This window comes from Artibeus jamaicensis, unplaced genomic scaffold, assembly GCF_021234435.1.
Source record: "Artibeus jamaicensis isolate MK-2021 breed Jamaican fruit bat unplaced genomic scaffold, CSHL_Jam_final scaffold_2172, whole genome shotgun sequence".
Lineage (NCBI taxonomy): Eukaryota > Metazoa > Chordata > Mammalia > Chiroptera > Phyllostomidae > Artibeus > Artibeus jamaicensis.
Genome location: NW_026522031.1, coordinates 983,403 through 1,007,463, shown reverse-complemented (window position 1 = coordinate 1,007,463; position 24,061 = coordinate 983,403). Strand labels below are relative to the sequence as shown.

At 41.8% G+C, this 24,061-nt stretch overlaps 1 protein-coding gene across 3 annotated transcripts in view; it reads right to left on the bottom strand.

The window, feature by feature from the left end:
- Positions 1-12,993: 12,993 nt before the first annotated feature.
- UBN2 (ubinuclein 2) overlaps positions 12,994-24,061 on the bottom strand; it is a 65,689-nt gene continuing 54,621 nt past the window's right edge. For all 3 annotated transcript variants that reach the window (XM_037159249.2, XM_037159248.2, XM_037159247.2), the window contains 3 exons: positions 18,475-18,706; positions 17,956-18,045; positions 12,994-15,087 (listed from right to left, as the gene is read on the bottom strand). In XM_037159249.2, the coding sequence (XP_037015144.2) occupies positions 15,038-15,087; positions 17,956-18,045; positions 18,475-18,706 (372 nt within the window). In that variant the 3' untranslated portion in view covers positions 12,994-15,037. The remainder of the gene's footprint in view (positions 15,088-17,955; positions 18,046-18,474; positions 18,707-24,061) is intronic.

Sequence of the window (24,061 nt, the reverse complement as noted above, 5' to 3'; positions counted from 1 at the left end):
GACTGCGGTTGACCATGAGTAACTAAAAATGCAGGAAGCAGAGCCACAGATGAGGGGAACTACTACATAAAAGCACACTGTCAGTCTACAGGGCTGAAACATATCATGGTACTGGGATACTGGCATGGAAATAAACAGAATGATGAAACAGAACAAAGCTTGAAATAGACCCTTGCATATGCGAAGAGTTGACATATGATGACGATGGAACCAAAAATTAATGGGAAAAGTATTGACTTACTAGATGGTGCTGGGAAAACTGCCTCACTAACTGCAGAAAAACAAAGCTGGATTCCTAGGCTACCCAACATTACAAAGGGGGACAAGAGCTGGGTTGTAAGTGAAGTGGGAGGCAAGACTAAAAAGGTGGTAGATAAAAATGTAGGGGTATATCTTTGTGACCTAGGGCTTGGGAAATATTTCAAAACAAACCCTTCAAACCAGAAATGTAGACAAAAAGTAGATTGAGTTGACCATTAAAAAGGTTAACATTTCCTGTTCAATAAAAGATATCACAGACAAAGTTAAAAGACAGGTAACAGTCTAAAATAACTGGCACATCTAAAACTGATGAGCAATTACTATCTGTAACAAAAAGACGACAACGAAATTGAATAGGGACCAGAGATGAACAGGTAATTCATAACCTAGACCCTTCCTAACAGTAATAAGGAGTTGGAGGCGACCTAGGTACACACCTCTAGGGAGTGGCTGTGTAAAATGCGGTGGATGCCCAGTGTGGGAGACCAGGCAGGGATAAGAAGCAACACACAAGATGTACACGTAGCATCATGGATAAATTTAAGAAAACTGAGAAAGGCAGGAAAGAGCAAAATTTACAGCATGGGACCATGTGTATAGATTTCAGTCACACACATGTAAAAGAACACTGCTTATTTGAGAAGGATACATGCATAACAAGGGGCACATATCAAAAAAGTAAGAGTGGGTGCCTGTGGGCCTGAGGGGAATAGAAGGAGAAACTACTGCACAATAAACAGAGAGAATGCGTTCTTGCACCGAGTGACGACCACATACTATGCAGTGAGAGACATCACTCATGCACTGCTTTGCATGTGAGGTACAACAAAGCAAAAATAAACTGGACAGAACACCTGCCAACAGTTTGTAACTAACTAGAGCAGCCTTCAGCTCTGAAGGAGGAGCCGGAGGTTGTCAGAGGGCTACGGGTGACACCTGATGCTCGGAATGCCAGAGCAGAGATGGGACAGGATCTGTGACATTAAATCACCGGATAAAGCTTCACCTGAATGAGCTGGACTACTCAGTTATATGAACCAAAAGATTCCCTTTACTGTTGTGTTTACTTTAATAGGCTTTTTTTTTAGAGCACTTTCCTTTTACTTGTTAAGCCAGGCGTTTGATACCTGCAATGAGTGGATTTTCATTGTTTATTCATGCCTGTACTGTAACTAATAAAAAGGTTTTAAAAACACCATGGCTTCTTTTGGATGTTTTGGGAAATTAGGAGAGCAAGAGGAAGCATGAATTGAAGAAGAAAAAAGGCAGAAGAGAGACAGAGTAGTTGCCACCACTTATTAGCTCTGTGTGCTAGGCACTATGCTAGGTGCTTTTCATCCTTTGTCCGACTCCACAACAAACCCCGCCATCAGGTATTATCACTGTAGGAAGGAGGGAACAGGCGGACCTCCTGTCTAAAGGGCCACAGCGCCGTATGAGGACTTGGGAACTCAAGGCTCTCTAATGTCAGTCTGTTCTCCTTCACGCTGTGTCACGCTGCTAGAAAAGCTAGTGGGGAAATGGTGGAGGGACAGACACAGGGACACAGAGGAGGTAAATATACAGACACAGAAAAAGCCAGTCACGTCAAGGCACACACGGATGGGGAAGAGTGATCGTTTCTGAGATAAGGACACGCGTGATATACTACAGCACACCGGCCTCAGAGGGGGTCGCCGTTGTCCTTCGAGAATCTCACGATCTCACTTGCAACGTAACTCAGCTCCTAGTGCACCCGGGATCACCTCTTGTGTTTTATGTCCAATTTTCAAGTCTTTTAAATAAAAGATTTCTTTTCTCATGTACTTCTCAAAGCTTAAGGGGGATATGAAGCAATAACAGATTCTAGACAGGCTTTCAGATCTATAGTGTTAGGTCATTATTATGCAATCACAATGAACTTCTGACTGTCCATCTGATACGTAGGCACGGACAGTGAATACACAAAGGCGGCCGCAGTTGGACCTGTGACAGTGATCTAGACGCACATCAATAACGAATGAACACAGTAAGTCGTCACGACACCTCAACTGCAGAATAGCACAAGCTATAAAAAGAAAGCCGGAAGAAATGCTAAGCAATAGGACAGCAGACACGTATGCTAAGCTTATGTTAAAAGTCACGTACATATTTATACTCAGAACTGGAGAAACCAGTAATAGCGGTTGCTCTGGAGGAAGAAAATGGAGACGCCATGGGCAGGAATGAGATGTCCTGCACTCAGTGTCTGCCCATGTACTTCCTGGTTTTTAAAACCAAGTGCGAGAATCATCTTTTCCAAAAATCCTTTATTTTAAACCAATCTGTTCATTGTGTCTTCCCTTCAAGTCAGATATACTTTTGGGATCTAGCAGTGTCTGAATGAATGAAATATTCTTTTTTGTTTCTTAGAAGACTTTATTTGTTTATTTTTAGACAGAGGGGAAGGGAGGGAGAAAGAGAGGGAGAGATACATCAATGTGCGGTTGCCTCTTGCACACCCCCTACTGGGGACCTGGCTCGCAACCCAGGCAAGTGCCCTGACTGGGAATCAAACCAGTGACCCATTTGTTCACAAACCAGCACTCAATCCACTGAGCCACACCAGCCAAGGCTGAAATAAATTCTTTGCCCTTCTCCCAGAGATGAGACAAGAGTCTCCTTCCCATTTCTTTCTCCCTTTCTTCAGTCAAGCTCACCTGTTTTTTTTTTCAAAATGAAAAAAAACCAAAAGACCCTAACTCATGTTATCCACATTCACTGAAAATACATTTAAGTCAGAAGATAAAGAAAAAGCACTTCTAACACAACTCTTTGTATTTTGGAGTGTACGTATGCCCTAAGTATTTTCCTGTGCCTAGATACACTTCTACTTCTTTCTTTTTCTTTTTTAAGATTTTATTTATCTTTAGAGTGGAAGGGAAGGGGAAAGGGACAGAAGTATCAATGTATGGTTGCCTCTTATGAGTCCCCTGCTGCGAATTGGCCTGCAACCCAGGGATGTGCCCCGACTGGGAATTGAACCACAATCTTTTGGTTTGCAGGCCTGCGTTCAATTCACTGAACTACACCAGCCAGGGTTCACTTATACTTCTAATTGCTCTTTTATTTCATACATGCACATCTTGGTCATATCTTATTTTTTTAATTTACTTAATATTACTTTTATGTACTTAACCAATCCCCTGTAACATGGCACGAGACTGTTTCAAACTTTTACTCTTAAGAGCAACATTTAGGACGAACATCCTTGTACGGAAGCCTTTGTACGGGGTTATTTCCCCCTTAGAATAAATTTCTAAGGGCAAAGTAGCTCTGTCACCAGTTCGTTAATGTTGCTTCCTCTCCGTCTGGTCACCCTCTGCGTAACCAGCCAGACACTTCTCAGACCTGGCCAAAGCCCAGGTCTGAGACGGCTCCTTGCCTACATGGTCAAGTGTGAAACACGGTACCCCTTCATGTGTTTAAACATTCTATTTATTTATTTTTAGAGAAAGGGAAGGAGAAAGAGAGGGAGAGAAACATCAATGTGTGGTTGCCTCTCACACTCCCCCAGCTGGGGACCTAGCCTGTAACCCAGGCATGTGCCCTGACTAGGAATCGAACCAGTGACCTTCTGGTTTGCAGGCTGGTGCTCAAGTCCACTGTAGTAGATCAGCCAGGGTGGCTTCGTGTATTTTTCTATACTCTCTTGAACCACCTCATATTTTGGACAACTTGACTTTCATTCAATTGTATGGAATTGGTTGCATTTCTCTACCTGCTTCCTACTTGAACTCCGTAACTCCTTGGGCCATGATTTTTCTCTTAAAAACTTCTTTTAAAATAAACATAATAAAACAGAACTATTATGAGCAATAATACAAAAGCATCCCAACATCAAAGAAAGGAAAACTATGGGTTTAAAAAAACCTCATTTGGGGGGGTGGAAATGGGAGGGAGGTGGGGAGCACTGCGGGGGGCTGGGATGGGAGTAAAAGACAGAAAACTGTACTTGAACAACTAAATTTAAAAAATTTTTTAAAACTTCATTTAACAATGGCACCTTTAAAATGTTAATATACAAAAAAGCAAAAAAAACAACCACGTTAATAGACATTTACAAGATGGTGACAGCAGAATTAACTGTCGTCAAATTATTCAAGCACATGATTCTTAAGGGGCTACTACTCCTAAGAACACATGTTCACAACATGGTCCTCAAATATTACTCATTTTTCTAATAAAGGCGTTTGCAGCCTACCCTTTGCCCCCTACCCTTTACCCCCACGCATGAGCACCGTGCCTTTTCGAAACTCTTCACATGGATGACAATGCACCGACAATACACTCAGTGAAAGGAAAAATAAAAATGGCTCACGCAACCACTCTTTATACTTGGGGGCGTGTCCTTTTTCTATTTACACTCACAAATGACATTGTTCAATTTCTGACAAGCTGCTTTCCAGCTCATCATCCTTTTCCCATTCCCTACTTAAGTTTCTAAGGCTGAATTAATTCTCTTTTCTACTCTTAATAATACTTTTCCAGGAGAAGTGCTCTACAAGTGAGGCTTTTGCAGGCAATTCCCATTTCAGGCCTTGACCCTGTTGGTATCCTGGAATACACGCCCACCCCACAGAGGCCAAAGGACACAGCGACCCGGCTTTCCAGCCTCTCCCAGGCGCTGGCTCCCCCGACGCGCACGCACACCAGCCTGGTCTCCTTCCGGCTTCCTCCTGCTCACTCAGGTCTGGCCCCTTTCCTTCTTCCTGGCCAAACTTGGCAAAGTCTCCCCAGATCTCTCCAGTCCAATTTCTCCCCGTTCTGAACTAAATGTCAGGTGGCCGTGGACCACACCTTTGTGACAAATTTTGAACCAATAATGTGACCGAAAACTGTGTCAACACACCGCTGGGAGGGGCCGTGCCCCTTGCTTCCGTGTCCCATAGTGCCTGGCACAGTGCGATACTGACGACAGACATGCAACCCCTGCGGAGAGAAGGAGATATTAAGATCCAAGGTGGCCAATAATAAGCACACACGAGAAGAGTATGTACATTCCTCTTTATTTAATACAACAAACACGTAACACGTACAAAAAGAAAAAACACTCATGTAAAAGGCCCTGTCACGACGGACAGACAGGAAACATCTACACTAAATCATATAAGGCTCCTGCTTTAAAACAGGGGTTTGCTAGCTACAACTGGAATATGAGCAAGGCTGTTGCAAAAATAGAAAAAAAAGAAAAGAAAAAAAATTCCCTGCACTGAAGGAGTACATCCATAGGGTTCATTTACTAAATTCACAGATCTACACTTAGGAATGTTTGAGCCCTCTCACATACCCAAAATTCATCAGGATTTTATGAAATGTGTGACTTTGGTTAAAAAGAATTTTACCTGTCCTCCTTTTTTCTTAGAAAATAGTGACAAGAAGTCTCCAAAGACTAGAGACCAGGGAACCACCCAAAGTTTGAAAAGCTTTACCACGAATTTTCAAAGGGTGTGCAGACCTCAGAATACAAATGCAAGATGGCAGTGGGAAGGATTTAAGTTCATAGCCATTTCCTGGCAGCACGTTTAATCGACCGCTGGGGAAAACGAAATGGAAACACCTAGGCTCAGTGCAGGGCACGGTAGCAGCAGTTTGTCCATATTTCTGCTCTGATTAGAGCTGGAAATTCAACAAGCACCAGAGTTCATCTCAAAGAGCCTTATACAAACACACGCACACACATACCCACACCCACTCACATGTCATCCCCACCCCCTTTTATTTAAATTTATTATTATTTTTTACTAAAATAATACAAAAAAGGGAGACAGGTATATTTACAAAAATCCATGGCTGGTACAGTACATAATTTTTAAGACACACTAATGCTACAATCTTTCAGGTCCTGAGATTATTACAAATAGCAACTCAAAGCTGTGTTCAGGTCCAGTTTTAAAGGAAGAAAGATAATCCCAAAATATTAAGTCACACACTTATTCAGAATACAGTATACCCCTTCAAGTTAGCGTAAACGCACCTCCCTATAAATAAACGCAACACAGTAGCCAGTGCCTTTCGCCCGGAGGAGCAGCAGCGGCAGCAACGCGGAGGCTCCTCCCCCCGGGCTGGGCTCCTCCCCCCAGGCTGGGCTCCTCCCCCCGGCTGGCTGTGAACGCAGCACCTGCTCCCAGTGTGGCGGTGGCTGCGGGCGGAGGAGGATGTGCAACTGGAGGGAAGTTCCTCTACAGAGTGAACGTTCACTGTATAAACGAGTCCTGTTTTTCCTTCTGTTACCAAACAAAAGTCTTTCCCCATCAAAATTTGTATCGGAAAGGTTGGAAATATGTGCTTAGCCAGACTAAGAATCAGAATCCTTATTTCCAATCGGCTACAGCAAATAGGTCTGCAGTCCCACAATAATTTTTACAGCTGCAAATAAACTTTCTTGCCAGTAAAAAAGGGAGGAAACACCCATCACTTAGCTACCTTGATAAACTCTGATGAACACGTTATTTGGGACACAACGTTTTTGCCAGTCAGAGGTTTCTTTTCCTCTCTTCTCAGGCTTGACACTGCGTAGCAAGCAAAACTCAATGGCAAGCCTCAGATCTGCCTACTCTTCTGAAGAAGTTTGTATTTTGGATACTTTCAATTATAATATAATTTGAATATTATAATGAACTATAATTTTTCAGTGACAGCCAGCAAAGAACAGTACAAAGCTTGAATCCTTTCTCGGGAGGCTGGCCATGGATCAGAGGAAACTCTTGGCAGGTTGGGAACCTACCTCTCTGGTGAAAGGGCCCTTATCAAAAGGTCTCAGAGGTGTATGTAATTAATTCTTCAGGCAGAGCCAGGACTTTAAAAGTTGGCCAGCTTTCTGACTAACTACACAGAGCAGTAATACCTGTGTTAACTGAGAATAACTTCTCTATGAATGCCTCTAGCCCACACTGGGGTCACGAACCCCCAGGGATTCTGCAGGTACGGGAAAGGAAACCCAAGGTGCTGGAACAGAGCACGCCCCCCTTGCCAGCAGCAGAGAGAAGCAAAAACTGAGAGCGGGTCACGGCTGCAGGGACAGAAAACACAAGATAGCTGCGGTTGGACAGATTAAGGGCAGGCCGTGGCACAGAAAAACGCACCGACTGGCATTTTCAAGTTATCTTGGGTAATACTCAACTTGTTTGAATTTAATTAGGTTTCCATTAGTGCTCCACTATGTTTTAAAACTAGATTTAAGACAAAATAGGGAATTATATTATTATCAACAAAATGGGAGCAAATAAGTGTCCAGCTTTCTGAGGAACATAAAATTGATACTAAGGATTCATTCACGTGGCCTGTCTGACTTCAACCTTTGCAAATGAAGTTTATTCCAGAGAAGTGTCAAATAAGCAAGGCAGAGAACTGAGAAAAACGGAGGCTTGCACTGCTTAGGAATAACCTCAAAAAGTACCACGAGGAAGCCATGAAATGCAGCTACTACACTATACAGTGGAAAAACCTACTTTTTAATATAAAGAAGAAGAGAAAAAAAATCTGGTTCTCAGTGATGACTCTTAAGTCCTGGAAACCTGGGCCCCTTTAATTATACTGCTGGGATTTCTGAAAGGATTCTTGACCTGTTTGGTTAACAGTTTGGAAAGTGTCAGAAACTTAAGAATTAGCCAGCTCTAAACTTAAATCATGTAAGAAAGACTAAGAAAGAGAAGTATTACAGTATAGAGAAAGTATATAAAGTTCACGCACAGCTACTTTCAAGCAAATGGTACTTTGGGAGTATCTGAGAAAAAAGTACTTTAATATCAAGTTCTTCAGACCCTAGGGCCCCTCCCTGAGCCTGTGTCGAGATGGGAACAGCCGTGGGGAACACGGCTGCAGTCTCCCCTCTGACCTCAGTGGGGCACAGGATGGGGCCACAGTGAGTGAGATAAGGAGGGAAAGACAGCCGAACCACTGCTCCCTGGGCATGGGACAACATGCGGCTCGAGTTCCAGTGTAGCAACTGGAGGATGAAATGGTTGATTGAACAGCACAAACAAAAGGAAAGAAGAGTGAAATCCAAAGGTAATGAACTAAACTTCAACATTAATCTTCAAAGCTATTTTTAATTAGAGTCTGACAATCTGTTCAGCTCTACAAACCTGAACACCTGCCACAGAATCTAAAACTTTCTGAGAACTGAACACTGGGATGACCTCTCTCGACCACCCAAGGGAATGGCAGGAAGCTCGCTCCAGTCCTGCACCAGTGGAAGGGTCTGCACGAACTTTCTCAATATAAGGTTCACATTTGAAGACAGAAGAACACATAAAATATCTCTATGTTATGCTTCTGTTAATTTCCCTAGAGGAACAAACACACATCCAACAAAACCCTTATGCCTTATTTCTTTGGGTAGAAGTCTTAACATCTGTTATGTAAAGAATGAAAAATGTGGAAAATAAGGAGTGTATTTATCTGCATAGTTGATACTTAGAGGCTACTAACTAAGGCCTTGGCTGGAAAAAGCATAAAAAACCAAAAGGTGATTTCTAAGGAAAAACGTGCCATCACTGGAGAGTAAATGAGCCTCGGCCAGTCCTGGGAATTGGCCACAATGCTCTGCCTCCCGGCCTCACCTGCGCAGGCCTCACCTGCGCCGGATACTTTGTTCTTCACCCCCCCACCCCTGTGTTCTTTCCTGGTCCAGAGTATGTGCTACAATATAAATCCATACTCAACCCCCCACAACTGTTGCTCAGCTAGAAATGCAGCACCCACTTTTTCCTGTTGTTTTAAACGATAAAAGGAAAATGCTATGTATTCCTATCCACTATGCTGGGGTGGGAGGTGGAATAAAACGATCTTCCTCTCCTCCTCGGTGTGGGCGAACCTTGCTTCCTTCCACCCCCAGCCTCCCCACCCCTACCCCGGCTAGGAAGTGGGTCTTGTCTCCCTACCCCCGTTTTCCTACAACCTGAGCAGTTGATGGCTTCCACTCTTTCATGGGTAAAAGAAGCATAAATTACAAAGGTAGACTGGCTAGAAGTGCACCCTGCAGAAATGGATAAACCTATAGTTATAGGAATAGTACACAATCTCCAATTCATAAAAATGAGGGGACTCCCATTCATTCTTAGAAAGTTAAAAGCTTAGTTATCCATCACCGAACAACTAATATAAGGAAATCATATGGAGAAGATGGAAAAGTGAGGCAGATAAAACTTTCGGGATCATTTATCAACTCCAATGTCCTACCACTCAAACCTTAACTAGCATCAGCTGCACAACCTTGGCAAAAATCACACGTAATAACACCACAAAAGGCTAAAAAATATATATATATGTGTGTGATTACAAAATGTAGTGCTATTTTCCCCTTTCCATGTATTAATCTCAAAGTAATCACTGTACCCCACCACAAATATAATATGCTTAAATAACAAATATGTATCTCAACTAGAATCCCAGTGATTTGTTTTTAAACTTCAAAATCATATGGTGTTTTTCTACCCATTCTTTAGCCTCTACAGGACAACGATAATACTTTTTTTAATTATATAGGGCATTTTAGAAAAACTCGAAGTCTTTTTCAAAGAGCAAAGTCTCTGATATCCCCGGGAGGTAGGTGAATATGTAATTATACCCAGTCGCCTAGTGGGTAATCTGAGGCACGAAGGTTAAGTGACATGCCCCCCAGCAGAGGAACCCAAGAGGAGCCCGGATGACAGAGGCCGCCTCCCAGCAGGCGGCTATCAGGTGACACTACCCGGAGCCTCTGCCTTCTCCTTTCAGCCACTTGTCTCCCTTCTGATTCAGATGTACTTAAAGGGGGTGCTTAGGAGATACCTGTCTTGGGCTTTGAAGATTGGTTCAACTTAGTCCCCCTTCATGTGTCTCACATGTTTTCAACAGAAAAAGGATGAATCTTAGATACCAAAGATTATGTTATTTTTGCTCAAGGGAGGAACTGAAATAACCATAAAAGTGGATCAAGCCAAATGTCACTATCCGGCAAATGAGAAGAAAACTGAAGATCTCTCTATAATGCTCTAGGTTATCTGTTTTCCTAAGTATTTGAAGTCTTTCTACTTCTAAATTATTAGCCTTTGACAGATCTGCAATGCAGCTATATGAACTGCTCAAAACTCCTTTCCCAGAAGATAACATGATGCATTTTTAACGTTGACAAAGGTGCTAACTACCTTGCGAACTCATTCAGATGCAACACTGTGACTCCCGACGCGTCCACTGGCACAACTGGAAGCGTGGAATATGCAAGGCTAAAGTCTTGCAAACACTGAAAGGGGACTGTTCAGAAACGATGCAATGGTACAGCAGCTGCTAGTTTCTCATACAGATTACATATGTGTACATGGGTATGCATGTGTATTTATGCATGTATCTTGTACATGTCTCCATATACATGTAAAGAAAAGGAAAAGCATTGCGGCATGGCATGACGTTGGCATGTCTGAGATTCTTCCTCCTGCATCCCCTGACTTGTCAGCCTATACTTTAGGGTATCTGAGAACAGTTTGAAAGGGGGACGGGGGAAGAAAGAAAAAAAGGCACTTAAAAAAGACAAAGGCCAGGATTGAGCATGTTTTAGAGGAGCAATGTAAGCGTTTTACCAGAGCTAAGAAATGATTTACAGAGAGAGAAACTTTTCCCCTCAGATTTTATAAAATAAAATTGCATAACATGTTCATAATCAGTCATTTACTCACTACTGCACTGTTCTGTTTCATTATTACAAAAACAAAAGCCCCCAAAAGCAAAACGAAACACACACAGTCACGCACGCCCAACAGAAAGGGAAAGTGCCCCTCGGAGAACACAGGGCCGCAGAAACCAGTGCTGAGGGGAAATCTCGAGTTCGGCCTGATTGGAGGTTTTCCCACAATTCTATTTCTAACTTAGAACAAAACAAAGCAAAACAAATACCAACAAACTAGACAAGCAAACGCAAATTCAGAACCTATATGATGATAAAAAGAATACAGGGACCAGTGTGCTTTTTTATGGTACACTCCTAAAATAAAGTACCCTATTCTATACATGGGTCAAATTATATGACAAAATCTTTGAGAAACAAAGAACTGTGAATCAGGTTAAAGTCGATCGATCCAGGCAGAGTTCATTGTACAAACGTAGCAGCAAATATGCAGGTCACTGGAGTTCTAAGAGATGACCCCAAGGGACATAGAGTTCTCATAATCAATGGCAGTTTGAAAACCAGTAGAATTTCCATCTCAGAAAACGTCTTGAGCCAAGTAGAGGTGGAAAGGGGGGGGCAGAGAGCAACCAGAGGAGAAAGACTAGAGGTGCCTGCCCTTCCCAACCCTGGGCAGTAAACAATTTAGATCTGCTTAGGGGAAAAAAATTCTGGGTTAAAAATCTTTTCCAATCAGTTGTTTTCAAACAGGTGTCAAACCCACAGCCATCAAACGCGCACGTGCCCGGCTCCTCCTCCTGCCGCCGTGCTCAAATCACCCTATCCGACCTCTATGGTAGGGACCGCTCCCCGGGCTGACAGCATCCATCGCAGGGGTGGCTGGCGTGAAAGAACGCACCAACACAATCCTCCGATTCCTCAGAGTGTCAGCCTTTGTGAATTCAGATTAACTTCACTTCTTTTCCCGAAATCTTTCTCTTCGGCCTCTTTTAAAACCATGATTTCTTTTCCTCTCTGCGCTGAGAAGCACAGGTGAAAGAATTCTCATTGATTTAGAATGGAATTATTGCTCGCATTGATTTCGGAGGCTCTGAATGAGCGTGACACTTTGCTCGAAAACAGTCTCCAGCAGGGGCTCAGCACTGCTGTCTCCAAGACAGCCCAGCTGACCATTATTGCTTGTGAATACTGAGGATCACCTTGTAAATACAGTAACAGCTTATCTATCGGTGAAGGCAATTTAAAATACACGACAGTTGAAAACAAACAGCTTCATTTTCCTGAATCAAGGATCCCTCTGAGTGGGACGTAATTAAGTGTGCTGATTATTTTTGCATTGGGGTGTTGCTAATGCTCTTCAGAAATACACATTGCTCTATATCCTTTTCAGTTACTCACCATTTTAAAAAATAAGTGCAAAAAAATACAGTATGAGTCACAAGTCTCTGTGCTAAAAAATAACCAATTTATATGTTTGTTTTTAAGTAAGAAAAACTATAAAGAGAGGTGACATCATTTTCAATGTTATGGTCTAGAAAAGAAATAGTTTTGTATTTACATGTAGGAAGTTGCTGATCATACTTATCTATTAAGAAATATAAGGATGTCTGTTTCATTTGTACAACCTAAACAGGGGCAGTCTTGGTTGACACGGATGTAAGTTAGTGAAGATGTGGTGGGGGGTGAGGTAGGGATCTGGCAGCAGGTCCCAAGGTACAAGACCAAAGAGAACGGAACATAATCTCCATATACATGGACTTCTCAGAGCCAAAGACCATCCGATTACTTTCAATGGTTAGTTATAAAATGGTACCGAGGGGAGGGCTGATGATCCTGTTCTTCTCTAATGGTGACAGAAGCATTAGGGGTCTTCACGTGGCATGAATCGGAAATGATGGATTTATTAAGAAACTGAAATGACTATTTCTTGACTTAAACTACTAATGAAGTTATATATGAGTAACGGTATGTACACACACACGCGAATGAACACATGCACAGTCACCAGCAGGAAGAGAGCAGCGTGCACTCGGGCTTCTCTCCTAATGCGGAAGTGAAACGAAGGCCAACCCCCCCAAGGGGGAACCCCCCCAAGGGAGAACGCCTACACAGTACTAGGGGAAACTGTTTTTTTTTTTCCAAATTAGATAAAAACAAGAAGCATGCCACACACCGGAATAATTCAAGAATTAGGTAAGCTTGCCTAATTAAAAAAACAAATTTTAATCAAACATACTCAGTTCAAGTCAAACCTCTCCGCAACATCCTAACATCCTCCCCAAATATCTACCAGGGTTGACAAAATATGCTTACTTGTTTTACTGGTGACGGTAATCTGAATTCTTGGAGGTAAGTAACTATATCAATGACTCCTTTGCAATAATCTTTTGCCCTTATTGTAACAAGCTCCTGGAACTAAAGTTTTCAGTTATTAATATTTTGCTATGAAGCAAGCCAATGTGACTTTTAAGTCAAAATATAGGCACACAACCCTGGACAGATCTGTGGGCACAGTCCCACAGGTGATGTGGGACTACTTCTTATAGAAGGAGAAAAGGGCCTGGTTAATACTCTTATTGGAATCAACTGAACAGTTATGGCGGGATTTGTAGTGAAAACATACTGAAGAAATATTGCTACTATCAATCTGATGCTGTTTTTTAGGTTAATCTGTTATTATGAATGGACCAAGCTTACACCATTCTTGGATGCAGTCTAGAAACACTTAGAAGCCTAAATAAAAAGGGGACCAAAAGAAAGAGAAAGAAGGGAAAGACTAGACTGATGAGGTGTAAAAAAAACCTCAATAAAATGTATCTAAACAAAACCATAAATTTCTCCCTTACCATCCTTTGCTGAGTATGTTATTTGCACAAGGAAGCCATAATAACTAGGAGTCTCTTTATCTGTAGGTTTACTCACATATCAATATTCGGAGTAAATACTAGTAAATGCTCCCAGTCAAGTTCATTATATTGGATACAGGGAGTAAAAATACACTGTGATTATTATAAAAAATAATCCCTTGCACACACCATGATTCTAATGCAATTTCTCCCTTTAAAATACTATCTTAAAAATTCCAAAAATATATATATATATGCTATTTGAATGGCCAGTGAAGAAGCATATGGAGTACACACTGACCCCTGCTAACATCAGCATGTAATAGTCACCTGGAGTACCACTAGCTAAAAGAACAGAAGTTGGGGGAAGCTGAGTCCACAGTGGTAGACCTGCAAGGGCTAAGAGCACCAAAGCCGCAGCCCTGTATCAAAGATCCCCATTTCTCAAGAGAAAAATGTGAACAGTCACATTTTAGCATCAAGAGTGGAAATAAGAATTAACCAGTCAATACCAGATGCACAAATCACCTGAAGAAGAGAGTTAAGTATCTGCTTCTGAATGGAAGATGAAATCAACCCTTTTACAAAAAGGGGGTATCTAAATTTCGTCTATGAGGAGCAACAGGCTCCATTTCTTGACTTTTAAAAATCTCGATGATTTAATAATATATATCACTGTGCTAAAATAACTTTCCTGAAGCATCTTAGTCCACTGATTTACATGGCGAGTTGCTACACACTGGAGAAGATTCAAGTTTGTTCAGGATTTTTGAGGGTAAAGTATTTTCTCAGCTACGGTCTGCATCAGACACAGAGTCGGTAATTGTGTGGCAAATCTGCTCCACAGTCCACTCAAATAGACATGATCCTTACTCCTGACAAACTGGCCCGATTCCAGACACACTGCCTTTTATTATCCATTATGTCTATGAGTGTTCAGATTCAACCCCCAGGATGGATGGAGTTTACCCATATCCTCAATTTCTTTCTTCCTCCCCCGGGGAAAACCCAAATTTGTACTTCTGTGGGTTTGACAACTGAGTCTCTTTCAAGACAAGTAACATGGTAACTTTGTCTTTCGTTAGAAGAGACCAAAGGTCACTAAACTTTGCAAGAAATCATTTCTTCCTCCTGCACCTGGCTTTAACTCAAGTAACGTTCTCTTTTCTTTTTCCTCCTCACCACAGTGCTCGGGACGAGAGAATGTAAACATCGACAGAACAGCAGCCCTATGACCACATGAGTACTTTCCCATCAGGTAGATTCCATCAGCCAGCTGAGTGTCTCATCTCCTTTGCGTGTTGGGAAGTCACTGAGATTTCCGTGGTAATTTAGAGTCCCCTTTACTTTGGCCTCCATCTAAGAAAAGAGATGTTTAATTGGTATGGGTAGGTATGAGATTAAAAATAGATTAAAAAAGCAAAGCAAAAAAGAGTAATTAATTTCTAATGTTCATATGGATGACATTGCTAAAAAAGATAACCGTTAATATCGAACAAGCTGTACAGAGTGCTGTAGAGGTTGAAGGAACATAAAGGAAATAAAAACTCAACAAGAATGACCCTCTTATCTCCAATGACCACGGGTTCGACTTGTCTCCAGTGTTCCACAAATACCACTTCAACGAGTATTTACTGTGTTTACCTCTGCCAATTATGGGAGGGCTATGCAGGAACATAAAAGACACAATCCCTACCCTCCAGGGACGTACCCCATCTTTTGATTCCTTTACGAGAAAAGGTCGATTTCATTCTTTTGCCTACCTATATTAAGAAAAATTAAATTTCTTGCCAACACATAGCATTTGCTGATTCTCAATTACTTATGTTAATCAAGGGGCACACTGGTAGTGAAAAATCCAGGTGGTCCTCGCCCGCAGAAGTTTCAGTGACAGGAAAGGCTGCTACAGAACAAGGGTTTCTAGCTCTGTCTATGGCTGTCTAACTTCTACTGTGAAAATGCTGCTTGCTCTACTGAAACTGGGCAAGAGCAGGACCTGGTGACTTTGAAAGCCAAAAATATATATGGAGAGATAAGTCTCTAACAGGTCATTGCCTTATGAGGAACATGAGACCCCACCCACCCCTGCCACGTCTAACAGAGAAAGACGGGAGGCCTGGAAGGAATACACAGGTGGAAAGAACAAAATACTGTACTGCGGTAACAATCTACAGCCCGACGGACAGCACAAAAGTCATGTTGCTAGGTCCACTCATGTGCTATCTAAATTAACCTGGTAAAACATAAACAAAATAAAAAACTGCCCTTACTCAGGAAAACACATAGCAACAAAATAGGATGATCATTTCAAAAGCTGTACGAACAGAATACTATTAATATAACTTTGCAATTGTAATGTAAACTATTACGATTCCTGGACATGGCTTTCGCACACTGACAACATCCAAGGATTGCCTTTTCCACTGATAATGGTATCACATGCTTGCATTTGTAGAGAGAAGTGATTTAACTTGAGGCATATTTAAATCTATAAATTGGCAAGATAGAATTTTGCTCAAAGCAGCTTTGGTTAATTAGCAAAATAAAATACTCTTATTAACTGGACCATGAGTCTTTAGACCAAGGTTTGCCCCAAGGGCCAAATATGGCCCACCACCTCTTTCTATCAATAAAGTTTTATTGAAACCCAGCTACACCTGTATCACATGTCTATGGCTATTTTCACTACACTGCAGAGACAGAGTTGAGTAGCTGTGATAGAGACTAAATGACCTGCAAAGCCTAAAATATTTACTATTTGGGCCTTTATAAAAAAAAAAGTTTACTAACCTCTGTCTTTAGATAAAGTCAGACAATGAACATTAATTGAACTCTTACTATATTTATAAGGTACCATGAGAGAAGTTTTAAATATATCGTTTCCATTAAATTCTCATAAGAAGCCTATTAAAAATATTTTGTTGTCTCCAGTTTACAAACAAGCATGGGAAAGTGACAGTGAAACAAATGAAGGCACTGATCCAAGTGGCAGTCCTGGAATTTGAAAATCCAGGCTTAATTCTCAAATTCAGTGTCCTACACTTTTAAGCATCTTTAACATAAAAAGTTGTAAACTTTTCCTTACAATTACTTGGAAAACACTGAGAATCCTATTTCCTTTCCCCCTTGGAGGAGCCCAGCTGGCAGGAGAATTCATACAAAAGCTGGAACACTGGGCCACGCTGACCCACAAGATTCCTGTTTATCTCGTGCGGGACTGGGCCACACCAGTTCGCCCACGAACACAATGCCCTACGCTGGACTCGTTATACCAGCAACTGCCTTAGTCATAGGGCGGTTTTCCTCAAGCAGTGACACCTGGCTCAGGAGACTAGGACTGCCGACACTTGTGCCCACTTCGCACCCCCATCTGCACAGCCGTGGGTTCATGTTCACTCTCACCACTCAGGTCTGCTGCCATGACACTGCCACCTCCTCCCATTTCCCCACGGTGGCCAAAAAGAATAGTGCGGCCCCAGGCAACTCTCAAAGTTAAGAGGGCAGATAAGCTGTTATTTCTGCTCAAAGATGCTGAAAAGAGCCTTCAGAACACTATCAGCAGTCCACTAAGGTCCACTGCTGAGGAGAGCCCGCCTGTAACCTGGGGGCCACCACGTTATGTCCAGTGTCTAATTTCAGGAAGATCTGCTTCGGCTGCAAGCATGTCATGTACAGAGTCTGGGTCATACTGATTGAATGACTGCAAACTGGGATGGTTAAGAATGCAACCTGTGGGGTCAGACTTCCTGAGTCTGCATCTCAGACCGAACCCTGTCATGCATCCTCTTGGGCAAGCTGCTTATCTCTGGTTCAGTCTCGTGATTGGTAAGATGGGCACTGTTCTCTCATCCACAGGCTTCTTGTAAAGCTTGAATCAGCTAATGCATGTCAGCAGTCACTAGACTATCTGGCACTTAGTAAGCTTTCCATAAATGTAAACTATTACAATTCCTGGACATGACTTTGCACACTGCCTTATAAACCCACTTCTCTGTCACCACTTCTGTGTAACTCCTTCAACACTGCTCTCTTCACAGCTAACACAAGATCTCATTTACTTATTTCCTTTCTCTTTAGAGGAGTTTGTTCCTCGTGAGGATTCAGTTACATGAGAATCTGCCTGTCCAAACTTTGTCATTCCGTTCACATTGTTTTCAGAAAACATTCCCAGCCCAATCTCTACAGCTACATAAACAACAAAGAGGAAGAAACAGGTGGCTTTCTTACCATTAAAAGTTTGCTGTAAATGTGTAGGCAGAGGTGAGTGGGAAAGTGTTGCTGCATGCTGAGCTCCTGGCTGTAAACCCTTTAGTAAATCTGAGAGGAAAACAGACTCGTCAGTGATCTTCTTCAACCTGGTTGAGTCCTCTGAGGTCAAAATGAAAATACTTTAACTTGTCTAATGCAAGCACAGCCTGACTTCACAGGCTTTCTTAAACCAGAGTACACACACGTTTAAAAATTGACAGACATAAATGTCTATGTGTATGCAAATACCAAGGAAATTTGACTCCCTCTTACATTATAAATTTCATTACGATATAAATGTGGTGTAGTGGTTCATTTAAAAATTATAAATAAAATCTCAGAGTCCAGTAATTTGACTTATACATAAGTAAAATAAATTGCATTTCTTCTTTAAGAAATTCCATCATCTCCATCAACTCCAACTGGACTACTTGCAATAGTACAGAGTCGGTTCCCTGTCAAACCAGGTAGCCAAGCAAACAAAAGGGCCCCACTTACTCTGAGTTAGGCTATGGTGGAAAGCGGCTGAGGTAGATCCCGAGGTGGTTGTCACTCCAGCTGTGTCCGTTCCAAAGCCAAGTAGCTCCAAGGGCAACTGGAAGGGCATGGTCACTGGAACAAGGCCACCCAGCATCCCAAAAGGAGTCACATTTTGATTTGTTACAGACAAAGGTGATGTCATGAGAGTCAGAGGTGAGGCATTAGCCAATAATGATGCTCCTGCTGTGGACTGCAGAAACCAGGGGTCAAAATACATAAGAAATCAAATCTTTAACCGGAAATGACTTATTTCATATCCTTATGGGCACAAGACTGTGTTTTATATTCACTCTAACAGAAACTCTGAGACAGAAATGAAGACGGAGATGAACAATATATTTCAAAGAGCTACCAGTATTGGTTTTGGAAATAATTCTATATACTCAGTTCTTCATCATCGGTTTAGCCTCTTCCTGAACTTATTTTAAGGCCTATATTAACTCTCATTCACCCTCTTACCCTCCCCATTTCCAACCTCGGGCTCCCACTCTGGCTCCCAGCTCCAGCTCTGAACCACTAGTAAGCAACCCCGTACAACTCAGTGTGGTCTCTGAACCCGCGTGGTCACTTGCCCTCCTTGCCGGCACAGTCCCTGCAGCTGCTGCTCCAGACGAGCACTCTCTCAGCGCCCCTAACTCATGTCCTTTACTTTCAGCATGACACCTTCAAGAGGTGAGGCTGTCCTAGCCACATTCTTCCTCATCATCAGCCTTCCCCTCCTCTTCCCCGAGAGCGATGACCTAAGCCCTGGCCTACGTCACAGATCCCACCTACGCAGAACTTCCTGGTAGATAATCTGGTACTGCACCTTTTCCATGTTTCCTCTGCCTTCTCGTGTATGGAGAACTCTTATCTCCCTTTTCTATAACCTAGCTCTTCCTCAACCTCTAAAAACCACAGTAATTACTTTCATTTCTTTTGGTCTCGAAATAACTGAACGACAGACTTTCCACACTACCTAGTCTCTCCTTAACCCCTGAACGCCAGGTTCCCTTTCTACTTCTTTTCTGAACTCAGACTCCCTAAGGTCACGGTGAATTAGAGGGTGTTTTGACACTCCCTCCCAGGGTGTTAATGTTATGTTTATGAATAAAAACACGGAAGTATGCTAACACTGATGAACTTTCATGGATAATTTATATGTACATTTTCTCCATTTTGACATTTCTTCTCCATGTGCACTGATCAAAGATCACAATAAGCTTCCCTCAGTATCAGACATGATCTATTACAGTTTCTGCAATCAGGAATTTTCTTCTGTAGCCTTACTTTACCAACTCTGAACTCTGCGGGCCCCAAATTCTACTTGTTAGCTACAGTCAGGCTTACATGTTGATTACTCTACCAAGAGTGAAGGTGCTCCCCCGACACGCACGCCCCCTTCCACACCGCAGACGGAGTAGTCGTGGTGCTACTGCTGAACAAAAACTGCACAGCACCCCAGGGGCCTTCCGCTCTGCTTTCTCCACTCTCCCTCCAACAGCCTCCACTTCCATTATCTCCTTCATTTACTTTATTTTTCAAGTACTTTTTCTTTTATCCTCACCTGAGGACACGTTTTCATTGCTTTTAGAAAGAGAGGAAGGAAAGAGAAAAACATCCCCCGACTGGCTGCCTCCCACCGGTGCCCAGACTGGGGGGTGTAATAATAAAGTGGAACTGGCAACTCTGGCATGTGCCCTGACCAGGAATCGAACCCACAACCTTTCAGTACAGGATGGCACTCCAGCCGACCGAGCTGCACTGGCCAGGGCTCCTTTATTTTTCACCTCTCAAATATATAACCATACTCCTGACCTCTCACCTCAATGTCAATCTTACGTATTTAGAAGTTCAGTGAAGAACTTCACTTGGGTACCTGTCCCGCATGTCCACGACGGAACTCACGGTCTCCTGCGATGTTAACTGCCATTGGCAACAGTCTCACTCTTACCTGCCACTCAGGCTCAATGCCTTAGTTTTCAGGCATCAAAATGGAAAGATGGGAGAGCTCGTGGGCAACACACCCATTCTTTTTTTTTTCTAACCACAACTTCCTCCAACATTGAAGTATAAATTTTTATACTTAAATGACAAAATAAAGTGCTTTATTTTAAGGCCTATATGAACTCTCACTCACCCTCTTACCCCTCCCATTTTGAACCTCAGACTCCCACTCTGGCTCCCAGCTCCAGCTCTGAACCACTAGTAAGCAACCCCCGTCCAAGTGCTTTATGCTTGGACTTGACTATTTTTCTTATTTTCTAGTCTTTCTCTCTATTGTGCCAACCATAGCATACAAAATGGGCACATTAAGGAAAGAGTAAGTTACAAATAAAAATACACTGAAGCAATTTGGACAGAAAGGGCACTGCATCAATTTAACAATTAACAATCGCTTTCTTCTTTTTAATCATAATTCTAGAGTCTCAGGTTAATATGAGGCACACACTTCAAGGCAGTATACCCCTAAATAGAACCCCCTAGTGAGAAATAATAAATACTGCTAATAAGGAGAACTCTTAAGCTTTTCTGGAGGTTAAGTGAAGCATTTAATAGATGGAAAATATAAACTAAGGCAACTTTGGAAATTAAGTAACTGAGCATGACCAGTAAAAAAAATGGTGCCGTGCCACAATGAACATTTCTGTACTGTCAAAATTTTGCTATCTAATTGTGTTTAGGACACTACAATGGCGTATCAGATTACCTATGTGTTACATGGGTACAGACTTCTCTCTGCTAGAAGACACAGGCCTTTCCAAACATCACTCAGGAGCACACAGAAGCTGTCAACAGGGAGTAGGCACACAGCTCAGAATAATGCCCGGTAATCAAAGCTACTTGCTAGGATGTTCATACTTCATTCCTAGGGGAAAATACGAAGGAATCCCTGCTCTCTCTTCCTGTGGCTGCCATTACATCTTTTTAACCACGTATTTTATTTTGGTGAGTGCATCTGCCCCCACCCTGCTCTCTACAGCACTGAGAGCGATCATATGAAATATCAATCAGATCACAACATGCCCTGTCTAACAAAACCCTCCGAGAGCTTCCCACTGCGCACAGAATGAGTTCCCAAGTCCTCATTGTGGCCCACAAGGTCCTTCATCACAGGGTTCTGGTGGACTCCCACCTCATCACCTACCCATCTCTCCCGAGTCTCACCGTGCGGGTCTACACGTCTGGCCCTTTTCTGCCTTCACACCTACCATCCACTTCACCTAGACTCTGTTCCCTCTGATTCCCAAATGGCTCGGTTCGGCTCATTCCACTCGCAGCTTAGATGCTGCCTCCTCAAAGGAGTCTTTCCCCAACTCGCTTGTCTGTTAGCAACAACCGCACTTCATCGTATCAGTCCACTTCACTTTCTCATAGCACCCGTTTGTGTTCTCCGTGTCCTCCTACCTAGAACATGCACTCCACGTGACCAGGGAGCTTGAATACGGTGCTCACCCTAGTTCCCCAGCACCTAGGACAGTGCCTGGCACATGTTCAACACTTAATAAACATCTGCTTATTAAATGAGTTACTCGGGGAATAATAAAGTGGCAAAGACAAATTCAAAGAAAATCTGTAAGTTGAAGGGCAAGAAAGAAGAGGAATGCCTTGGGTGAAAAATTATTATGCAGAAAGCAGGTAGAGGTAATTAATTTGAACCCAGAAAGATTTTAATTTCTGTTAAACTCAAGACCTGTCACTTTCACTCTGCAAATGAATAGACAGCTGGAAATGTATTGCATCAGAGAAGTTAAATGCTTTGCAGACACAGATTGGGTATCTGTTTTTAGTACTCGAGAGAGAGGATTTAGAGGCCACAAGGTAACTGGTAAGACTTCAATGAGATGCTATGTTAAAAAAACAAAAGAATCCTAGGTTCACCAAAAGTCAGAAACAACCTTCTGCAATTATTACTGACCTTTTCTTCGAACCAATAAGACAGAACAAAAAGAATCAGATATGAAGGTAGGAACAATGACGTCTCCAAATTATAAAGTCATTTTGGAAAGAAAGAAAACCAGGAAGGAGCATGTTTTAGAAACACAAACTTTGCAGGTAGGTTCATGCTGACAAACTAGCAAATAAATACTGGTATACCAAGAATCTGCACTCTTCTGGCATAAATGATCAAATCCAGGCAGGTTTCCGGCAAAAAAATAAAACTGCTAGATTCTAGAGATGACAGAGGATAAATAAAGACTTAATGTTAAATTTTTTTTAAAAAGTGAAAAAAAAATTAAACTACAAGAAAAAAGCCAAAATTTTATAATAAGCAAATGACACCATAGTGTACAATACTTAGCTCAATAGAGACAACATTTTACAGTCGTGGATTCGATCAAAAGTTGTTATTTTACTCTTTTAGAAGAACAGGAAAAACATAAGGGGACTAAACGCCTCATTTACCATAATGAGAAGTCAAAGACCACACTAAAATAAATACAGAGTATTCCATTCATTCTTAGTTAAAAGCACAGAGAAAAAGCTATGAGAGTTAAAAGTAGGAGGCATTAAGAAGAAGAATATGGGGTAGAAAAACTGCCATTTCTGTTATAATCCTCTCAAATATTCCTTTGATCAAATTTAAGGTTAATTTTTTAAAAATCAACATTTTACTTGAAAAACTTTAAAAGATTTTATTTATTTTTAGAGAGCGTAAAGGAGGGAGAAAAAGAGGGGAAGAAAAATCAATGTGTGGTTGCCTCTCATGTGCCCCCTACTGGGGACCTGGCCCAAAACTCATGCACATGCCCTGACTGGGAATCGAACCCGCAACCTTATGATTCGTGGGCGAGCATTCTATCCACTGAGCCACACTAGCCAGGGTGAAAAAAAATCAACATTTTAATAAAGGTAATCCAAACAGGAATGTGGACTAACGTCCAGACCTTAGTTATAATTTACATTTTAACATACAATTCCTAATCAGTTTGTTTGTTGCTATTTTTGTATTTCCAGTAAGAGTAAAATTGTGTAGATAAAGCATCAATTAATCCTAGATTCCAATTAATAAAGTATCAGCTGCTGAATTGTTCCATATTAGAAATCTGGAGTAAATTCATTTCTAAGCCTATAGTAATGGCAGAGTGATAACCTGGGTTTTAAGTGTTCATTGAACACCCAATGCTTAGCTTGTTCTGAAGTATACAGAACCTCTCTGAATACCAGGGGGAAAATTCTTTCATTAAATGTTCATTAAATGTTCATATTCCACATAAACAGGACACGGTACAATGTCAGAGCACTTTGTCAGAAAACAGAATTCCATAAATCAATAAAAGTCATATTTTCAAATAACATTTAAGAACCTAAGAACACATCATAAAAACATTTTATTTTTTTAAAACCCTGTTATGAAACAGATTATTATGTAAAACTCACTCTCTTGTAAAAAGTATAAAAAAGTACCAGGAAAATATAAATAATGGTAGAATGGGTGACTTTTATTTTCTTTTTATGAATTTGCCTACAGTGAATATGTATTTCTTTCTGGGGCCAGGAGAGGGGCAGGGGTGGGAAACATTAAGGAAATCAAATCAGGAATGTGAAAGTCTCAATACAAAGT